Here is a 16,450-nt window from a genome sequence, read left to right on the forward strand (position 1 = left end):
ATGCAGGTCGGCGTTCAATCCCCGACCGTCCAAGTGGTTAGGCAACATTCTTTCCCCCCGTACCATCCCAAATCCTTATCCTGACCCCCTTCCCAGTGCTAGATAGTCGTAATGGCTTGGTGCTCTCCCCTGAGAGTTCCATCCTTCCTTCCCCCTTATCCCAACACATAATAATACGAAACATTTCGTGATGTTACTTGGTAAATATCCCACGTAACATGACCACAGTGTTACTTCACCTTACCACGAAAATTTTATAACACAGGAAATTATATGTAAGAATTTTGGAATATTATCATGGATATAAAAATATGTACTAGGAGAACATGTTTAGTTAGGGTAAAGCTGTTGTAATTTGTGTTGTGTCGTCATGTGAAACTGTAAATCGAAACGTTTAAACTTTTTGGGACAACAGTGTATATTTTGTGGACTCAATCCATAGTCATTGTTGGTGCTGTCAGTTGTGGATGATAAGTTGCTGGTGCTGTCAGTTGTGGATGATAAGTTGCTGGTGCTGTCAGTTGTGGGTGATAAGTTGCTGGTGCTGTCAGTTGTGGATGATAAGTTGCTGGTGCTGTCAGTTGTGGGTGATAAGTTGCTGGTGCTGTCAGTTGTGGATGATAAGTTGCTGGTGCTGTCAGTTGTGGATGATAAGTTGCTGGTGCTGTCAGTTGTGGATGATAAGTTGCTGGTGCTGTCAGTTGTGGGTGATAAGTTGCTGGTGCTGTCAGTTGTGGATGATAAGTTGCTGGTGCTGTCAGTTGTGGGTGATAAGTTGCTGGTGCTGTCAGTTGTGGATGATAAGTTGCTGGTGCTGTCAGTTGTGGGTGATAAGTTGCTGGTGCTGTCAGTTGTGGATGATAAGTTGCTGGTGCTGTCAGTTGTGGATGATAAGTTGCTGGTGCTGTCAGTTGTGGATGATAAGTTGCTGGTGCTGTCAGTTGTGGATGATAAGTTGCTGGTGCTGTCAGTTGTGGATGATAAGTTGCTGGTGCTGTCAGTTGTGGATGATAAGTTGCTGGTGCTGTCAGTTGTAGATGATAAGTTGCTGGTGCTGACAGTTGTGGATGATAAGTTGCTGGTGCTGTCAGTTGTGGATGATAAGTTGCTGGTGCTGTCAGTTGTGGATGATAAGTTGCTGGTGCTGTCAGTTGTGGATGATAAGTTGCTGGTGCTGTCAGTTGTGGATGATAAGTTGCTGGTGCTGTCAGTTGTAGATGATAAGTTGCTGGTGCTGTCAGTTGTGGATGATAAGTTGCTGGTGCTGTCAGTTGTGGATGATAAGTTGCTGGTGCTGTCAGTTGTGGGTGATAAGTTGCTGGTGCTGTCAGTTGTGGATGATAAGTTGCTGGTGCTGTCAGTTGTGGGTGATAAGTTGCTGGTGCTGTCAGTTGTGGATGATAAGTTGCTGGTGCTGTCAGTTGTGGGTGATAAGTTGCTGGTGCTGTCAGTTGTGGGTGATAAGTTGCTGGTGCTGTCAGTTGTGGATGATAAGTTGCTGGTGCTGTCAGTTGTGGATGATAAGTTGCTGGTGCTGTCAGTTGTGGATGATTAGTTGCTGGTGCTGTCAGTTGTGGATGATAAGTTGCTGGTGCTGTCAGTTGTGGGTGATAAGTTGCTGGTGCTGTCAGTTGTGGATGATAAGTTGCTGGTGCTGTCAGTTGTGGGTGATAAGTTGCTGGTGCTGTCAGTTGTGGATGATAAGTTGCTGGTGCTGTCAGTTGTGGGTGATAAGTTGCTGGTGCTGTCAGTTGTGGGTGATAAGTTGCTGGTGCTGTCAGTTGTGGATGATAAGTTGCTGGTGCTGTCAGTTGTGGATGATAAGTTGCTGGTGCTGTCAGTTGTGGGTGATAAGTTGCTGGTGCTGTCAGTTGTGGGTGATAAGTTGCTGGTGCTGTCAGTTGTGGGTGATAAGTTGCTGGTGGGTGTGTGTTTTACCTGTTGGGCTCTCTGTACTGGTAGGATGTTATCTTACCTGTGGGGCTCTGTATACTGGTGGGGTGTTATCTTACCTGTTGGGCTGTGTGTACTGGTGGGTGTTATCTTACCTGTTGGGCTGTGTGTACTGGTAGGATGTTATCTTACCTGTGGGGCTCTGTATACTGGTGGGGTGTTATCTTACCTGTTGGGCTGTGTGTACTGGTGGGTGTTATCTTACCTGTTGGGCTGTGTGTACTGGTAGGATGTTATCTTACCTGTGGGGCTCTGTATACTGGTGGGGTGTTATCTTACCTGTTGGGCTGTGTGTACAGGTCAGTGTTATCTTACCTGCTGGGCCCTTAGTACTGGTGGGTGTTATCTTACCTGATGGGATCTGTGTACTGGTGGGGTGTTATCTTACCTGTTGGGATCTGTGTACTGGTGGGGTGTTATCTTACCTGCTGGGCTCTGTGTACTAGTGGGTATTATCTTACCTGCTGGGTACTGTGTACTGGTGGGTGTTATCTTACCTGTTGGGATCTGTGTACTGGCGGGGTGTTATCTTACCTGTTGGGATCTGTGTACTGGTGGGGTGTTATCTTACCTGTTGGGATCTGTGTACTGGTGGGGTGTTATCTTACCTGTTGGGATCTGTGTACTGGTGGGGTGTTATCTTACCTGTTGAGATCTGTGTACTGGTGGGGTGTTATCTTACCTGTTGGGATCTGTGTACTGGTGGGTGTTATCTTACCTGTTGGGATCTGTGTACTGGTAGGGTGTTATCTTACCTGTTGGGATCTGTGTACTGGTGGGTGTTATCTTACCTGTTGGGATCTGTGTACTGGTTGGTGTTATCTTACCTGATGGGATCTGTGTACTGGTGGGTGTTATCTTACCTGTTGGGATCTGTGTACTGGTAGGGTGTTATCTTACCTGTTGGGATCTGTGTACTGGTAGGGTGTTATCTTACCTGTTGGGATCTGTGTACTGGTGGGTGTTATCTTACCTGTTGGGATCTGTGTACTGGTGGGTGTTATCTTACCTGTCGGTATCTGTGTACTGGTGGGTGTTATCTTACCTGTTGGGATCTGTTACGGCCCTCTCGGACCGCAACGGGGTTCTTACTCTGATGTTGTTAGAGGAAGGTATATATATCCGTTCCCAAGCCAGTAGTGGCTATCAAGGGATGTGATCCGTGACGCAAGTAACTTAAAGGGAGTAGGGAAAGAAAGTTAAGAACTTAATATTATAATTATCACCATCACCAATTAAATATATCAAATCAAAGAGTGCACAGGGGGAGGGGTATTAACACTATACAAGGGGATTATTCGCACAGTTGTCTTCGGCTGAAGACTCTGGATCCAGACGCTCAGTGCTAAGTCCTCGGTGCTTTCTCGTGGCCTCACAACGAATCCTCTGAGAATGCTGAGCCTACCCTGGCCACAGGTCAGCCAAAACACAGGTCCACTGGGGGCACCGCCGTGGAGGCCGTCAACCACAAATCCAGCCGGTCTGCTGGCAGGTTCCGGACCCGCAACGCTGGTCAGGCCACTCCACGAACGATATTAGGGTAAACACCCTAGACAGGAGTCTCGTGTGATATCACAAATCACCCTCCTGTCTTCAATACCCCAGTGGATAATCGTCTCCAACAGTCGGTCCCGGGTAATACTTTTACTGCCACTCCACTGGCAGGCTAACACACCACAGTGTTCTTCCGGGGGGACGACTTCACAACGGCTGCAGCAAGGCACAAGGTATGGAGACTGGCTGCCTTGGGTAGACTGACTCGACTTCCATCACGGCAGTCCCAGGTCGACTCTGTAAACAGACACGTCATCAATAACTGGGACACACTAAGGCACCTCACTTACAGGCTCAGACACAAACGCCCACCTATCCACTCCATAGATGGCGCTGGTGTCTGAGCACCACCTCACCAGAGGTCAGCAGCGGCTGTGTTGAGCGCTGCACAGGACTGGAAACTGGCCCTTGTGGCCAATATACGTCGTCCTCACCAGGTGTCGTCGCTCGTTTGGAGGGGGTTTCGGGAGCTGACCCACAGATGGCGCGGTCGTTACTGCTCCGTGCTCGGACGTCGGATCCGGGTTCGTAACACCTCCCCACCAAAAAGAATTTGGTTTGGGGTTCTATAAAAAGAAACACAAACCAAATTAGTATGGCGACACAACTCCAAATGGACTCACTTATACTGAATACTGGCTGTCTTGTCCACAGAACATTTCTACTGGACATTTCCGGCACAACGGGAACTTGCAGATAGAAGGCAATGACCTGCCTGGCGTAATCTTCCACGTCTCCACTGCGATGTCAAGCAGGGGCATCATCTCACATCTCTCGAGTAAGGATCGGCGTAGACACGATGAGGGGCGACTCGACACTTCCCTATGTCGAGGCACCGATGATGGCTGACCACAGACGGCATTTCTGGTGCTGGTCCGATGGTCCTGCAGGGAGACAGGAACCTGGAATACAGGGGTCTGATAATTCAGAGTGATAGCGACAGCGGGTAAAACAGTACTTACAGCATACTCTACTAGGTCCTCACCTAGTCCCAACGGGGACTAGGTGCTAAGTGAGAGGGCCACGAGGGCTAGGTGTGAGGCCACGAGAAAGCACCGAGGACTTAGCACCGAGCGTCTGGATCCAGAGTCTTCAGCCGAAGACAACTGTGCGAATAATCCCCTTGTATAGTGTTAATACCCCTCCCCCTGTGCACTCTTTGATTTTATATATTTAATTGGTGATGGTGATAATTATAATATTAAGTTCTTAACTTTCTTTCCCTACTCCCTTTAAGTTACTTGCGTCACGGATCACATCCCTTGATAGCCACTACTGGCTTGGGAACGGATATATATCTTCCTCTAACGACATCAGAGTAAGGACCCAGTTGCGTCCCGAGAGGGCCGTAACATAATTAGATTACGTAACAGGATCTGTGTACTGGTGGGTGTTATCTTACCTGTCGGTATCTGTGTACTGGTGGGTGTTATCTTACCTGCTGGGATCTGTGTACTGGTGGGTGTTATCTTACCTGCTGGGATCTGTGTACTGGTGGGTGTTATCTTACCTGTTGGGATCTGTGTACTGGTGGGTGTTATCTTACCTGTTGGGATCTGTGTACTGGTGGGGTGTTATCATACCTGCTGGGATCTGTTTACTGGTGGGGTGTTATCTTACCTGCTGGGATCTGTGTACTGGTGGGTGTTATCTTACCTGCTGGGGATCTGTGTACTGGTGGGTGTTATCTTACCTGCTGGGATCTGTGTACTGGTGGGGTGTTATCTTACCTGCTGGGATCTGTGTACTGGTGGGTGTTATCTTACCTGCTGGGATCTGTGTACTGGTGGGTGTTATCTTACCTGCTGGGATCTGTGTACTGGTGGGTGTTATCTTACCTGTTGGGCTCTGTGTACTGGTGGGTGTTATCTTACCTGCTGGGATCTGTGTACTGGTGGGGTGTTATCTTACCTGTTGGGCTCTGTGTACTGGTGGGTGTTATCTTACCTGCTGGGATCTGTGTACTGGTGGGTGTTATCTTACCTGTTGGGCTCTGTGTACTGGTGGGTGTTATCTTACCTGCTGGGATCTGTGTACTGGTGGGTGTTATCTTACCTGCTGGGATCTGTGTACTGGTGGGGTGTTATCTTACCTGCTGGGATCTGTGTACTGGTGGGGTGTTATCTTACCTGCTGGGATCTGTGTACTGGTGGGGTGTTATCTTACCTGCTGGGCTGGGTGTACTGGTGGGGTGGTCTGGGAAAGTCCATAAAACAAGATCAGTAAACACATTAGACTGAGTTTACAAAACGTATTACCATTATTTTCTAGCAAATGTTTACCTTTAAATAACATGGTATTTGTGTTGTGATACTGCAGGGAACCCACAAGTCTCTCCTCACTTGAAATAGGAATCATTCGCAGTCAAACTTGTTGGCATTTATTAAAGTTCTGGAACATGTATGTTAAATTATAATCTAAACAGGTATGAAGGGTATGAATAATCGGATTATTTTATTTTGTGGAGCATAGAGCAAGCTCTATCATGACGTCACGAGAAAACCATGACGCCCTCACCATGTCACGTGATTCTATCAGCCAATGAGGCGTGGTCTGGCAAGTGCCTCATCTTGGGTCTGTCTTGTGATTGGCCAAGAGGAGATGCTTTTTTTTTCACTCACCAATAGCAACGTCATACATCGTGACTGTAAGGCAAAATCTGCCCTGTGACTATTGAGAAGTGACAAGTCTATTGGAGAGTCAGACAGTCATCAATCCTCCCTCCATCACCCGAGGGAGGATTGAGAGACGTGTGGTAGCACAGTTGTGGCCGATGTTGAGTGGACCACAAGTGGTTTAGGAGGAAGCCTAGCACCAGGTCGTATCCCACTGACAGCCAGCAGTGAAGTCATAGTTTGGTAACAAGTACCAATATAGTGTAGTATCCTGGGGACTGTGTGCTCCCTCAGGGTAGGCGGCTCCAGTACCTAGTTCAAAGGGAACACAAGCGAAGGAGAGCCATGTAGCTTATTATTATATTTTCCCAGCGAGTTCTCTAATGTATTAGAGCTTCCGGAAAATGTGGAACGAGAGGACGGTACAAGTGACAAGTGGACCCCAATACCTGGAGCCCGGGAGGTGCGACCGCACGCCAGCTCGTCTGGTGATGGAGTGACAACTACAGCCGGCAACGATTAACGAGGTTGACATTTTCCACAGCGGTGTTGCCACTAAGTAATCTCTGGGAATGTAATTATTTATAACAGAGCATGAAAATGTAGAGATTTGAGAAATAAATTAATAAATTATAAAATTATAAAAACAAAATTATCTCTCTAAAAATCCTTGTACAGTTTTATAGTCTGTCGCTAAGACAAGTGTTTCATTGAACATGTCAACATTGTCAAGGGTAACAGTGATAACTGTACACGTTAGCTTGACCAACCCAATATTATAACGAAGAATAAGGTGAAGTAATTACGGGTAAATTTTTCAATCAATGAAAAGTTATATGACTTGTTTGTCTTATTATCCCAGTAATTTTATTTTAGTCCAGCTGATAATTTTTATTTACCTAAACCAATGGTCCATGTATGTGTAGAAAGAGATTAATGTATCTCTTTCACATATATAATACATAATAATTAACAGTCCCCGTGGTGAAGTGGTAAGATACTCTCCTGGAGTTTTCACGAGCGCTATTTCCTGGGTTCGTATCCTGGCCGGGAAGGATTTACTGAGCGTCAATCCTTAACTGTAACTAACCAGACCACATACTAGAAGGTGAAGAGACGACGACGTTTCGGTCCGTCCAGGACCATTCTCAAGTCGATTGAGGCTTAACTGTAACCTCTGTTAACCCAACAGTAAAATTGGGACCTGGTTGTTAAACGATTTGGCTGGTCGTATTCCAGGGACCATAGGATTAAGGACCTGCCCGAAACGCTACGCGTGCTAGTGGCTGTACAAGAATGTAACAACTCTTGTAAATATAAATAAAAAAAATAAACGTCTTTCCCAGTAAACTTGAAGTAAATATGGATGAAATTTGTCATAACCCATGAAAAAAACGTTTTTTGTGAGTGTTGAATATCGTCCCTCAGAACACACACTATATCACTCACGTTTAGGACATCGTGGCTTGAAAAAAAAATCACAAAAAATACTTATGTTAGAACTGGTGATTATACAATGATTATACACTGTCAATAGGTAACGTTGGGGAACCTTGACCCCTCGCATTAGTGCCCATTGACCCTTGACCCCCTGGACGACCTCTGCTACCCCCTGACAGTGAATATTTTACCGTGCAACCTCAATTGAGCTGTGATAATCATGATTAACCTAATGCATGTCATAATTTTTCCACAGGCAGGCACCAGCTTATCTCTATTATCTTGTAAATGTTAAATCTTTTTTCCAATAAAAAATTCAGATGACTAATTAGATCAGATTCTGAAACCATTTCAATGCATATGAACATGTTCAAAAATTATTGTAGTAAAATTATAGGTAATTCAAAATAATTGTTAATCTAGGTAATAAATACTGATATTATTATTAGTATCATTATTATTCAAGGCGTTCGAGGAGACTGACAACTATTCATTGTATTTGTTTATTACTAACAATTACATTATATTTTGGAAGAAGTCTTTCTTATAGTTATGAGTTATTGAATATGACCAGAAAGGTTAGATTACTTATTCTAATTCTTATCTTTATTGTATTTCTTTCGGTTTTCTTCCTTGAATAGGATGATAATAAATTGATTCTCCAAAGCTCATTTTACAATTTTAATTTGGCCTGACTCGAGGAACTAAATCACGAAACATTTTACATTTTCGGAGGAACTTTGGAAGTGTATGCAATAAGCAGAAGTTCCAGTATATATATATATATATATATATATTTTGGTAGCAGTCTTTCCTGTAGACATATATTATTAAATATGACCGAAAAAGTAAGATTAATAATTCTAACACGAATTTTCTCAATCTTTCGTACATTTCTTTTCACTGTTGGAGGTAAATCAAAAATCAATTCTCCAAAATTCATTTTTATTTCTAGTCTGACGCGACACGAGCGCGTTTCGTAAAACTTATTTCATTTTCAAAGACTTTAGTTTACAAATACACAACTGAATAGAATTTACGCATCTCCGATTTTATATCTACATTTGAGTGAGGTGGATGGGGTGAGGTGGCATTAATATGGTATTAATTTCATCAACACAAGACAGAACAAGAGGTGGCATTAATAGGGTATTAATTTCATCAACACAAGACAGAACACGAAACAATGGGTATTGAATAGAAGTGTTTGTAGAAAGCCTATTGGTCCATATTTCTTGATGCTTCGATATTGGAGCGGAGTCTTGAGGTGGGTAGAATATAGTTGTGCATTAATTGGCTGTTGATTGCTGGTGTTGACTTTTTAATGTGTAGTGCCTCGCAAACGTCAAGCCGCCTGCTATCGCTGTATCTATCGATGATTTCTGTGTTGTTTACTAGGATTTCTCTGGCGATGGTTTGGTTGTGGGAAGAGATTATATGTTCCTTAATGGAGCCCTGTTGCTTATGCATCGTTAAACGCCTAGAAAGAGATGTTGTTGTCTTGCCTATATACTGGGTTTTTTGGAGCTTACAGTCCCCAAGAGGGCATTTGAAGGCATAGACGACGTTAGCTCTTTTAAAGCGTTCTGTTTTGTGTCTGGAGAGTTTCTCATGAGTAGGCTGGCCGTTTTTCTGGTTTTATAGTAAATCGTCAGTTGTATCCTCTGATTTTTGTCTGTAGGGATAACGTTTCTATTAACAATATCTTTCAGGACCCTTTCCTCCGTTTTATGAGCTGTGGAAAAGAAGTTCCTGTAAAATAGTCTAATAGGGGGAATAGGTGTTGTGTTAGTTGTCTCTTCAGAGGTTGCATGGCGTTTCACTTTCCTTCTTATGATGTCTTCGACGAAACCATTGGAGGAGCCGTTGTTGACTAGGACCTGCCTTACCCTACAGAGTTCTTCGTCGACTTGTTTCCATTCAGAGCTGTGGCTGAGAGCACGGTCGACATATGCGTTAACAACACTCCTCTTGTACCTGTCTGGGCAGTCGCTGTTGGCATTTAGGCACATTCCTATGTTCGTTTCCTTAGTGTAGACTGCAGTGTGGAAACCTCCGCTCTTTTCCATGACTGTTACATCTAGAAAGGGCAGCTTCCCATCCTTTTCCATCTCGTAAGTGAAACGCAGCACGGAACTCTGCTCAAATGCCTCCTTCAGCTCCTGCAGATGTCTGACATCAGGTACCTGTGTAAAAATGTCGTCAACATACCTGCAGTATATGGCCGGTTTCAAGTTCATGTCGACTAAGACTTTTTGCTCGATGGTACCCATGTAGAAGTTTGCAAACAGGACACCTAGGGGAGAACCCATGGCGACCCCATCTACTTGCTTATACATGTGCCCATCCGGGCTCAAGAAGGGTGTCCCTTTAGTACAAGCTTGGAGTAGATTCCTCAGAATATTTTCTGGTATGTCAAGAGGAGTACAGGCTGGATCACGATACACTCTGTCGGCTATCATCCCGATTGTCTCGTCCACAGGTACGTTGGTAAACAGCGATTCTACGTCCAACGAGGCTCTTATCCCTGTGGCCTGTGTGTCCCGCAGTAAGTCAACAAATTCCTTTGGAGACTTCAGGCTGAAGGCGCAAGGAACATAAGGAGTCAGCAGGCCGTTGAGTCGCTTCGCCAGTCTGTACGTGGGTGTGGGTATCTGGCTAATGATTGGCCGAAGTGGGTTTCCAGGCTTGTGTGTCTTGACATTTCCATACGCATATCCAGGTTTATATTCCCCAATGATCTTTGGCAGGTGGACACAAAACAGACACAAAAGACACAAAACAGAACGCTTTAAAAGAGCTAACGTCGTCTATGCCTTCAAATGCCCTCTTGGGGACTGTAAGCTCCAAAAAAAACCAGTATATAGGCAAGACAACAACATCTCTTTCTAGGCGTTTAACGATGCATAAGCAACAGGGCTCCATTAAGGAACATATAATCTCTTCCCACAACCAAACCATCGCCAGAGAAATCCTAGTAAACAACACAGAAATCATCGATAGATACAGCGATAGCAGGCGGCTTGACGTTTGCGAGGCACTACACATCAAGAAGTCAACACCAGCAATCAACAGCCAATTAATGCACAACTATATTCTACCCACCTCAAGACTCCGCTCCAATATAGAAGCATCAAGAAATATGGACCAATAGGCTTTCTACAATACCCATTGTTTCGTGTTCTGTCTTGTGTTGATGAAAGTAATACCCTATTAATGCCACCTCTTGTTCTGTCTTGTGTTGATGAAATTAATACCCTATTAATGCCACCTCACCCCATCCACCTCACTCAAATGTAGATATAAAATCGGAGATGCGTAAATTCTATTCAGTTGTGTATTTGTAAACTAAAGTCTTTGAAAATGTAATAAGTTTTACGAAACGCGCTCGTGTCGCGTCAGACTAGAAATAAAAAAGAATTTTGGAGAATTGATTTTTGATTTACCTCCAACAGTGAAAAGAAATGTACGAAAGATTGAGAAAATTCGTGTTAGAATTATTAATCTTACTTTTTCGGTCATATTTAATAATATATATATATATATATATATATATATATATATATATATATATATATATATATATATATATATATATATATATATATATATATATATATATATATATATATATGTGTGTGTATACTGGCAGCAGGTTTTCTTTCAAACATGTTTCATTGAATATGACCGCATATTCTGTATTTACTATTTTCTGGTTTAGGGCTTCTATCCCTCTAACTATTTTTTTTAGCATCAGGGCTTAGCTGAAATAGGAGTTCTCCAAAACTCATTTTCGTAATTTTAAGGTGAAGAAAAGAAGTGAATTACTATAGAATGTATTACACTTATTTATACAATTTGCACAACGTTTCGAACCTCCATGGTTCATTCTCAAGTGAAGAGATTTTACAATGCTGGTTGATTTTAAACCCGCACTGGGTCAGGTGATAAGACAATAAAGGTGAAAACATGGGGGATACATAAGGGATAAATGTGGGGTGAAACATAAGAACATAAGAATAGAGGTAACGGCAGAAGGCTTATTGGCCCATACGAGGCAGCTCCTATCTACATACAAAGATTAATCCAGTGTAATTGGCCTGTTATGTTGGACATTGTCTTCTGTGTTGGCATCGTTATGTTCTGGTCTTGTCCTTACTCTCATGGTGGGTAGAGTAAACAGTTCCGTGATTTGGGTGTTCATGGTAGGTTGTTCTATTCTTATGTGAATTGTTTCAAGAATTTGTAATCTTCTTGCATCTTGGGTTTTGTCTATTATACAGGTATTTTTGTTCAACATTTCTCTTGTTAGGGTGATGTCATGGGCTTGTCTCATGTGATTCCTAGGGGCACCAGATTGAAGATGGCATGTCAAACGCCTTCTCAGCTTGGTCGACGTCATACCTATGTACTTAGATTGAAGGTTACATCCTTCGTGGGGGCAAGTGTACATGTATACAACGCTTGACTGCTGTAGAGGGTTCTCCGTCGGCTTCGGGCTGTTTTTGATAAGGAGTTCGCAAGTCTTCTTGGTTTTGTAGAATATTATCAGGTTTATGTATAAATTACGAAAATGAGTTTCGGAGAACTCCTATTTCAGCTAAGCCCTGATGCTAAGAAAATAGTTAGAGGGATAGAAGCCCTAAACCAGAAAATAGTAAATACAGAATATGCGGTCATATTCAGTGAAACATATATATATATATATATATATATATATATATATATATATATATATATATATATATATATATATATATATATATATATATATATATATATTTTTAGATGAGGTGAGGTGTTATGGAGATAATGCCGGCTGGAGCAGTAGGAGTCGGTGCAGCTGGTCGTCTCATTTGTGTCTGTGAAACACGTTGGAAATTTTGCCAGCAAAAGGTCGTAGTTCGCCTGCCGGCTGACGCACGCCACAAGGAGCGCGTGGCAGGTCATTTTCTTATGCTAAACCTATCTGCAGCTTCCCTGTACCAGCTGAGCAAATGTTTGCTCCTCAGGGCTGGTGAGGGGATATGATTATCACAGCACGAGGCTCTGTCTTCCCCTGAGGTTCTCCTCTCTATCAGAATTTACTAATCTCATCGCACTCACTAATTTAAATTCGCCCGTCCTCGAAATGTTCAAACTGGTCAGCCCGTTCTATTGATTTACCACAATATAAAAAAAATAAGTCGTTCTAAAAAGCACGAACCCAAGCCACCTTCTTAACCTAACCAACCTCTACATCATATATGTAGAGCCGCTGATTTAATAGTTCCCCTTATTTTGTGCGTTGGGGGCCATAGCGGGCAAAATGAGACTAATTAATTGTTCACTAGAATGCTCTTAAAAGTTATAATGGATGAGAGGAGAAGGCAGGAAGAGTCGTTGATCATCAAACACTTCACATCATTAAGGGGACGGAGATATCACAGAAGTGATTAATATGTAATAGACGAGAGCGCAGCCGGGGCACCAGCTGACATGATGGGACGCGGACCACAGCTGCATGAGGCTCGTAGAGCGGCAACAACAGAGGGGTTTGTAGAGCAGCAACAACAGAGGGGTTTGTAGAGCGGCAACAACAGAGGGACTCGTAGAGCGGCCACAACAGAGGGACTCGTAGAGCGGCCACAACAGAGGGACTCGTAGAGCGGCCACAACAGAGGGACTCGTAGAGCGACCACAACAGAGGGACTCGTAGAGCGGCCACAACAGAGGGACTCGTAGAGCGGCCACAACAGAGGGACTCGTAGAGCGGCAACAACAGAGGGACTCGTAGAGCGGCCACAACAGAGGAGTTTGTAGAGCGGCAACAACAGAGGAGTTTGTAGAGCGGCAACAACAGAGGAGTTTGTAGAGCGGCAACAACAGAGGAGTTTGTAGAGCGGCAACAACAGAGGGGTTTGTAGAGCAGCAACAACAGAGGAGTTTGTAGAGCGGCAACAACAGAGGGGTTTGTAGAGCAGCAACAACAGAGGAGTTTGTAGAGCAGCAACAACAGAGGAGTTTGTAGAGCGGCAACAACAGAGGAGTTTGTAGAGCGGCAACAACAGAGGGGTTTGTAGAGCAGCAACAACAGAGGAGTTTGTAGAGCGGCAACAACAGAGGGGTTTGTAGAGCAGCAACAACAGAGGAGTTTGTAGAGCGGCAACAACAGAGGGGTTTGTAGAGCGGCAACAACAGAGGGACTCGTAGAGTAGTAACAACAGAGGGACTCATAGAGTAACAACAACAGAGGGACTCATAGAGTAACAACAACAGAGGGACTCGTAGAGCAGCAACAACAGAGGGACTCGTAGAGTAACAACAACAGAGGGACTCGTAGAGTAACAACAACAGAGGGACTCGTAGAGTAACAACAACAGAGGGCCTCATAGAGTAACAACAACAGAGGGACTCGTAGAGCAGCAACAACAGAGGGACTCGTAGAGCAGCAACAACAGAGGGACTCGTAGAGTAACAACAACAGAGGGACTCGTAGAGTAACAACAACAGAGGGCCTCATAGAGTAACAACAACAGAGGGACTCGTAGAGCAGCAACAACAGAGGGACTCGTAGAGCAGCAACAACAGAGGGACTCGTAGAGTAACAACAACAGAGGGACTCGTAGAGTAACAACAACAGAGGGACTCGTAGAGCAGCAACAACAGAGGGACTCGTAGAGCAGCAACAACAGAGGGACTCGTAGAGTAACAACAACAGAGGGACTCGTAGAGTAACAACAACAGAGGGCCTCATAGAGTAACAACAACAGAGGGACTCGTAGAGCAGCAACAACAGAGGGACTCGTAGAGCAGCAACAACAGAGGGGTTCGTAGAGCAGCAACAACAGAAGGGTTCGTAGAGCAGCAACAACAGAGGGACTCGTAGAGCAGCAACAACAGAGGGTCTCGTAGAGCAGCAACAACAGAGGGTCTCCTAGAGAACCGCAATAGAGGAACTCGTAAGGCGGCAGCATCAAAGAGACTCGTAGAGCGCATCTACAGAGATATTTGTAGAGCTGCAGCAATAGAGGGACTGGCAGAGCATCAACAATGTAAGCACATCAGAATTATGTTAACTGTAAAAGGCATATTGGACCTTACTTGTCAACTCCTATTTATATCTTCCCAAACTCATAATATATGTAACTAACCTACACTTGAAACCATTTATGAATCCCAAGTATATTATGTCACGTGGTAATTTGTTCCTTAAGTCAACAATCTTGTTTCCAAACCAGTATTTACCCAGGTCTTTCCTAAATTTGAGCTTATCAAATTTAGATTTATTGCTGTGTGCCTTATTTTATGTTTATATATTTAACACTATTTTAATGCCATCTTTGTTATACGCTTTCATTCACTTGCACATTTCAATCGTATCACCCGTAATTTCGACTCTCTAGAGAATGTAAAAAAAGGCTTTTTCAACCTCTCGTCATAGAGAACGTTTCTTATTCCTGGGATTAATTTTGTAATCCATCGCTAAATGCGTTCCAGATAATTTTTGTCCATTCTAGAGTATTGAGTCCAATATGAAACAGCATAATCTGAATAAGGCCAACAGGAGCAGGATGAGGTTAAAGACCAACGTTATTTGCTTTATAGTTATTGCTTCTAAAAGTAGATCCTCAATATATTATGTGACTTATTCTTAACTTTAATACATTTTTCGATTTAAATTCCTACTATTCATAACTCCCAGATCCTTTTCATATTTATTCGTCGCTGTTGAGCACTATCCATGTACTATCTGGTAACTCTGTCATTATTACCTATTCCCAGAACTCTGAATTTTTCAGAATTAAACTGTATCTCTTAATATTTCGTCCATTTAAATTTTTAATCATATTGATGATTTTGAATCATCAGAACTTATTTTCGGCCCAATTCTTGTATTAACATCACATTTAAAAAAAAGATCTGTTCAATCCTGTCTGTAAATCATTTATATAATTGGTAAACAGCAGCGGTCCCAGGTCTGGTTCCTTCGGCACTATACTTAAAACAGGTTTCCACTCTGACTTAACTCCAATTAGGTTAATGTTAATCCAATCAATTACATATCAGCCGTTCTAAGAGGGAGAAAATTCGATTTACATTCTGGTGAAAGACATTACAAATGATATGATAGAAGCATGCAAGTGGATGACAGGCAATGACTAAGGATATATTAATCGGGTATTAAATATATTAAAACTATAAGAATTATAGGAAAATGTAGTAGGCTTATTGGTACATACGAGGCAGCTCAAATTTATACCCAACATAGGAACATATTGTCCAGTAGGAATGGGGCGATGTTGCCTTCTGTACATAGATCGTTTTCATACTTTCTAGAACCTATAAAAACACCCAATGGGTGATATCCATGATTATATTTGTATGTAAAACGTTTGTTTTGTGCAACTTTAAGGCTTAGGCACATATAATATTTGCTATACATAAATGTGTATTTTGATATATGGATATATAAATATATAAGCACTAATGAAACTCTAGAAGGCTTGTGGGTGTCGTTGTGGGTGACTGTGACTTGAAGCAGTCACATTAAGTTTAGGTTCTTATCGAATTTATGTGTATAGGTATAAGCCTCCTACTTATCAGTAGAAAGTGCTAAGCCAATATGACTGCAATAGATATAATATTGGATATGAGGACAAGGAGTTGGGATATGTGGACGAAGTAAAGGAACGATGTCTAACTACTTGGACCCCTGGGGATCGAGCGCCGATATACAAGAAACCAGACCCTGACTGTACCGTGGTTGAGGTCCAATTACCTTTTGAGGTCCAAGTGGTTGGACCTCAAAAATGTTAGTAACTGAGGGAGGAGCAAAGTGAAAATGCAAAAATCGTTCTGCAAATAATTTCAAGGAAAAGAAAAGAAAAGAAAAAAAAAGGGGGGGG

The 16,450-nt window shown here is 43.0% G+C and overlaps 1 protein-coding gene across 1 annotated transcript; it reads left to right on the forward strand.

The window, feature by feature from the left end:
• Positions 1-1,555, forward strand: LOC138370012 (uncharacterized). Its single transcript, XM_069333780.1, has 2 exons — positions 1-6; positions 443-1,555. Exons 1-2 carry the CDS (start codon positions 1-3, stop codon positions 1,553-1,555), a joined length of 1,119 nt encoding a protein of 372 aa, XP_069189881.1.
• Positions 1,556-16,450: the final 14,895 nt, after the last annotated feature.

Source organism: Procambarus clarkii, chromosome 30 (assembly GCF_040958095.1).
Source record: "Procambarus clarkii isolate CNS0578487 chromosome 30, FALCON_Pclarkii_2.0, whole genome shotgun sequence".
Taxonomy (NCBI): domain Eukaryota; kingdom Metazoa; phylum Arthropoda; class Malacostraca; order Decapoda; family Cambaridae; genus Procambarus; species Procambarus clarkii.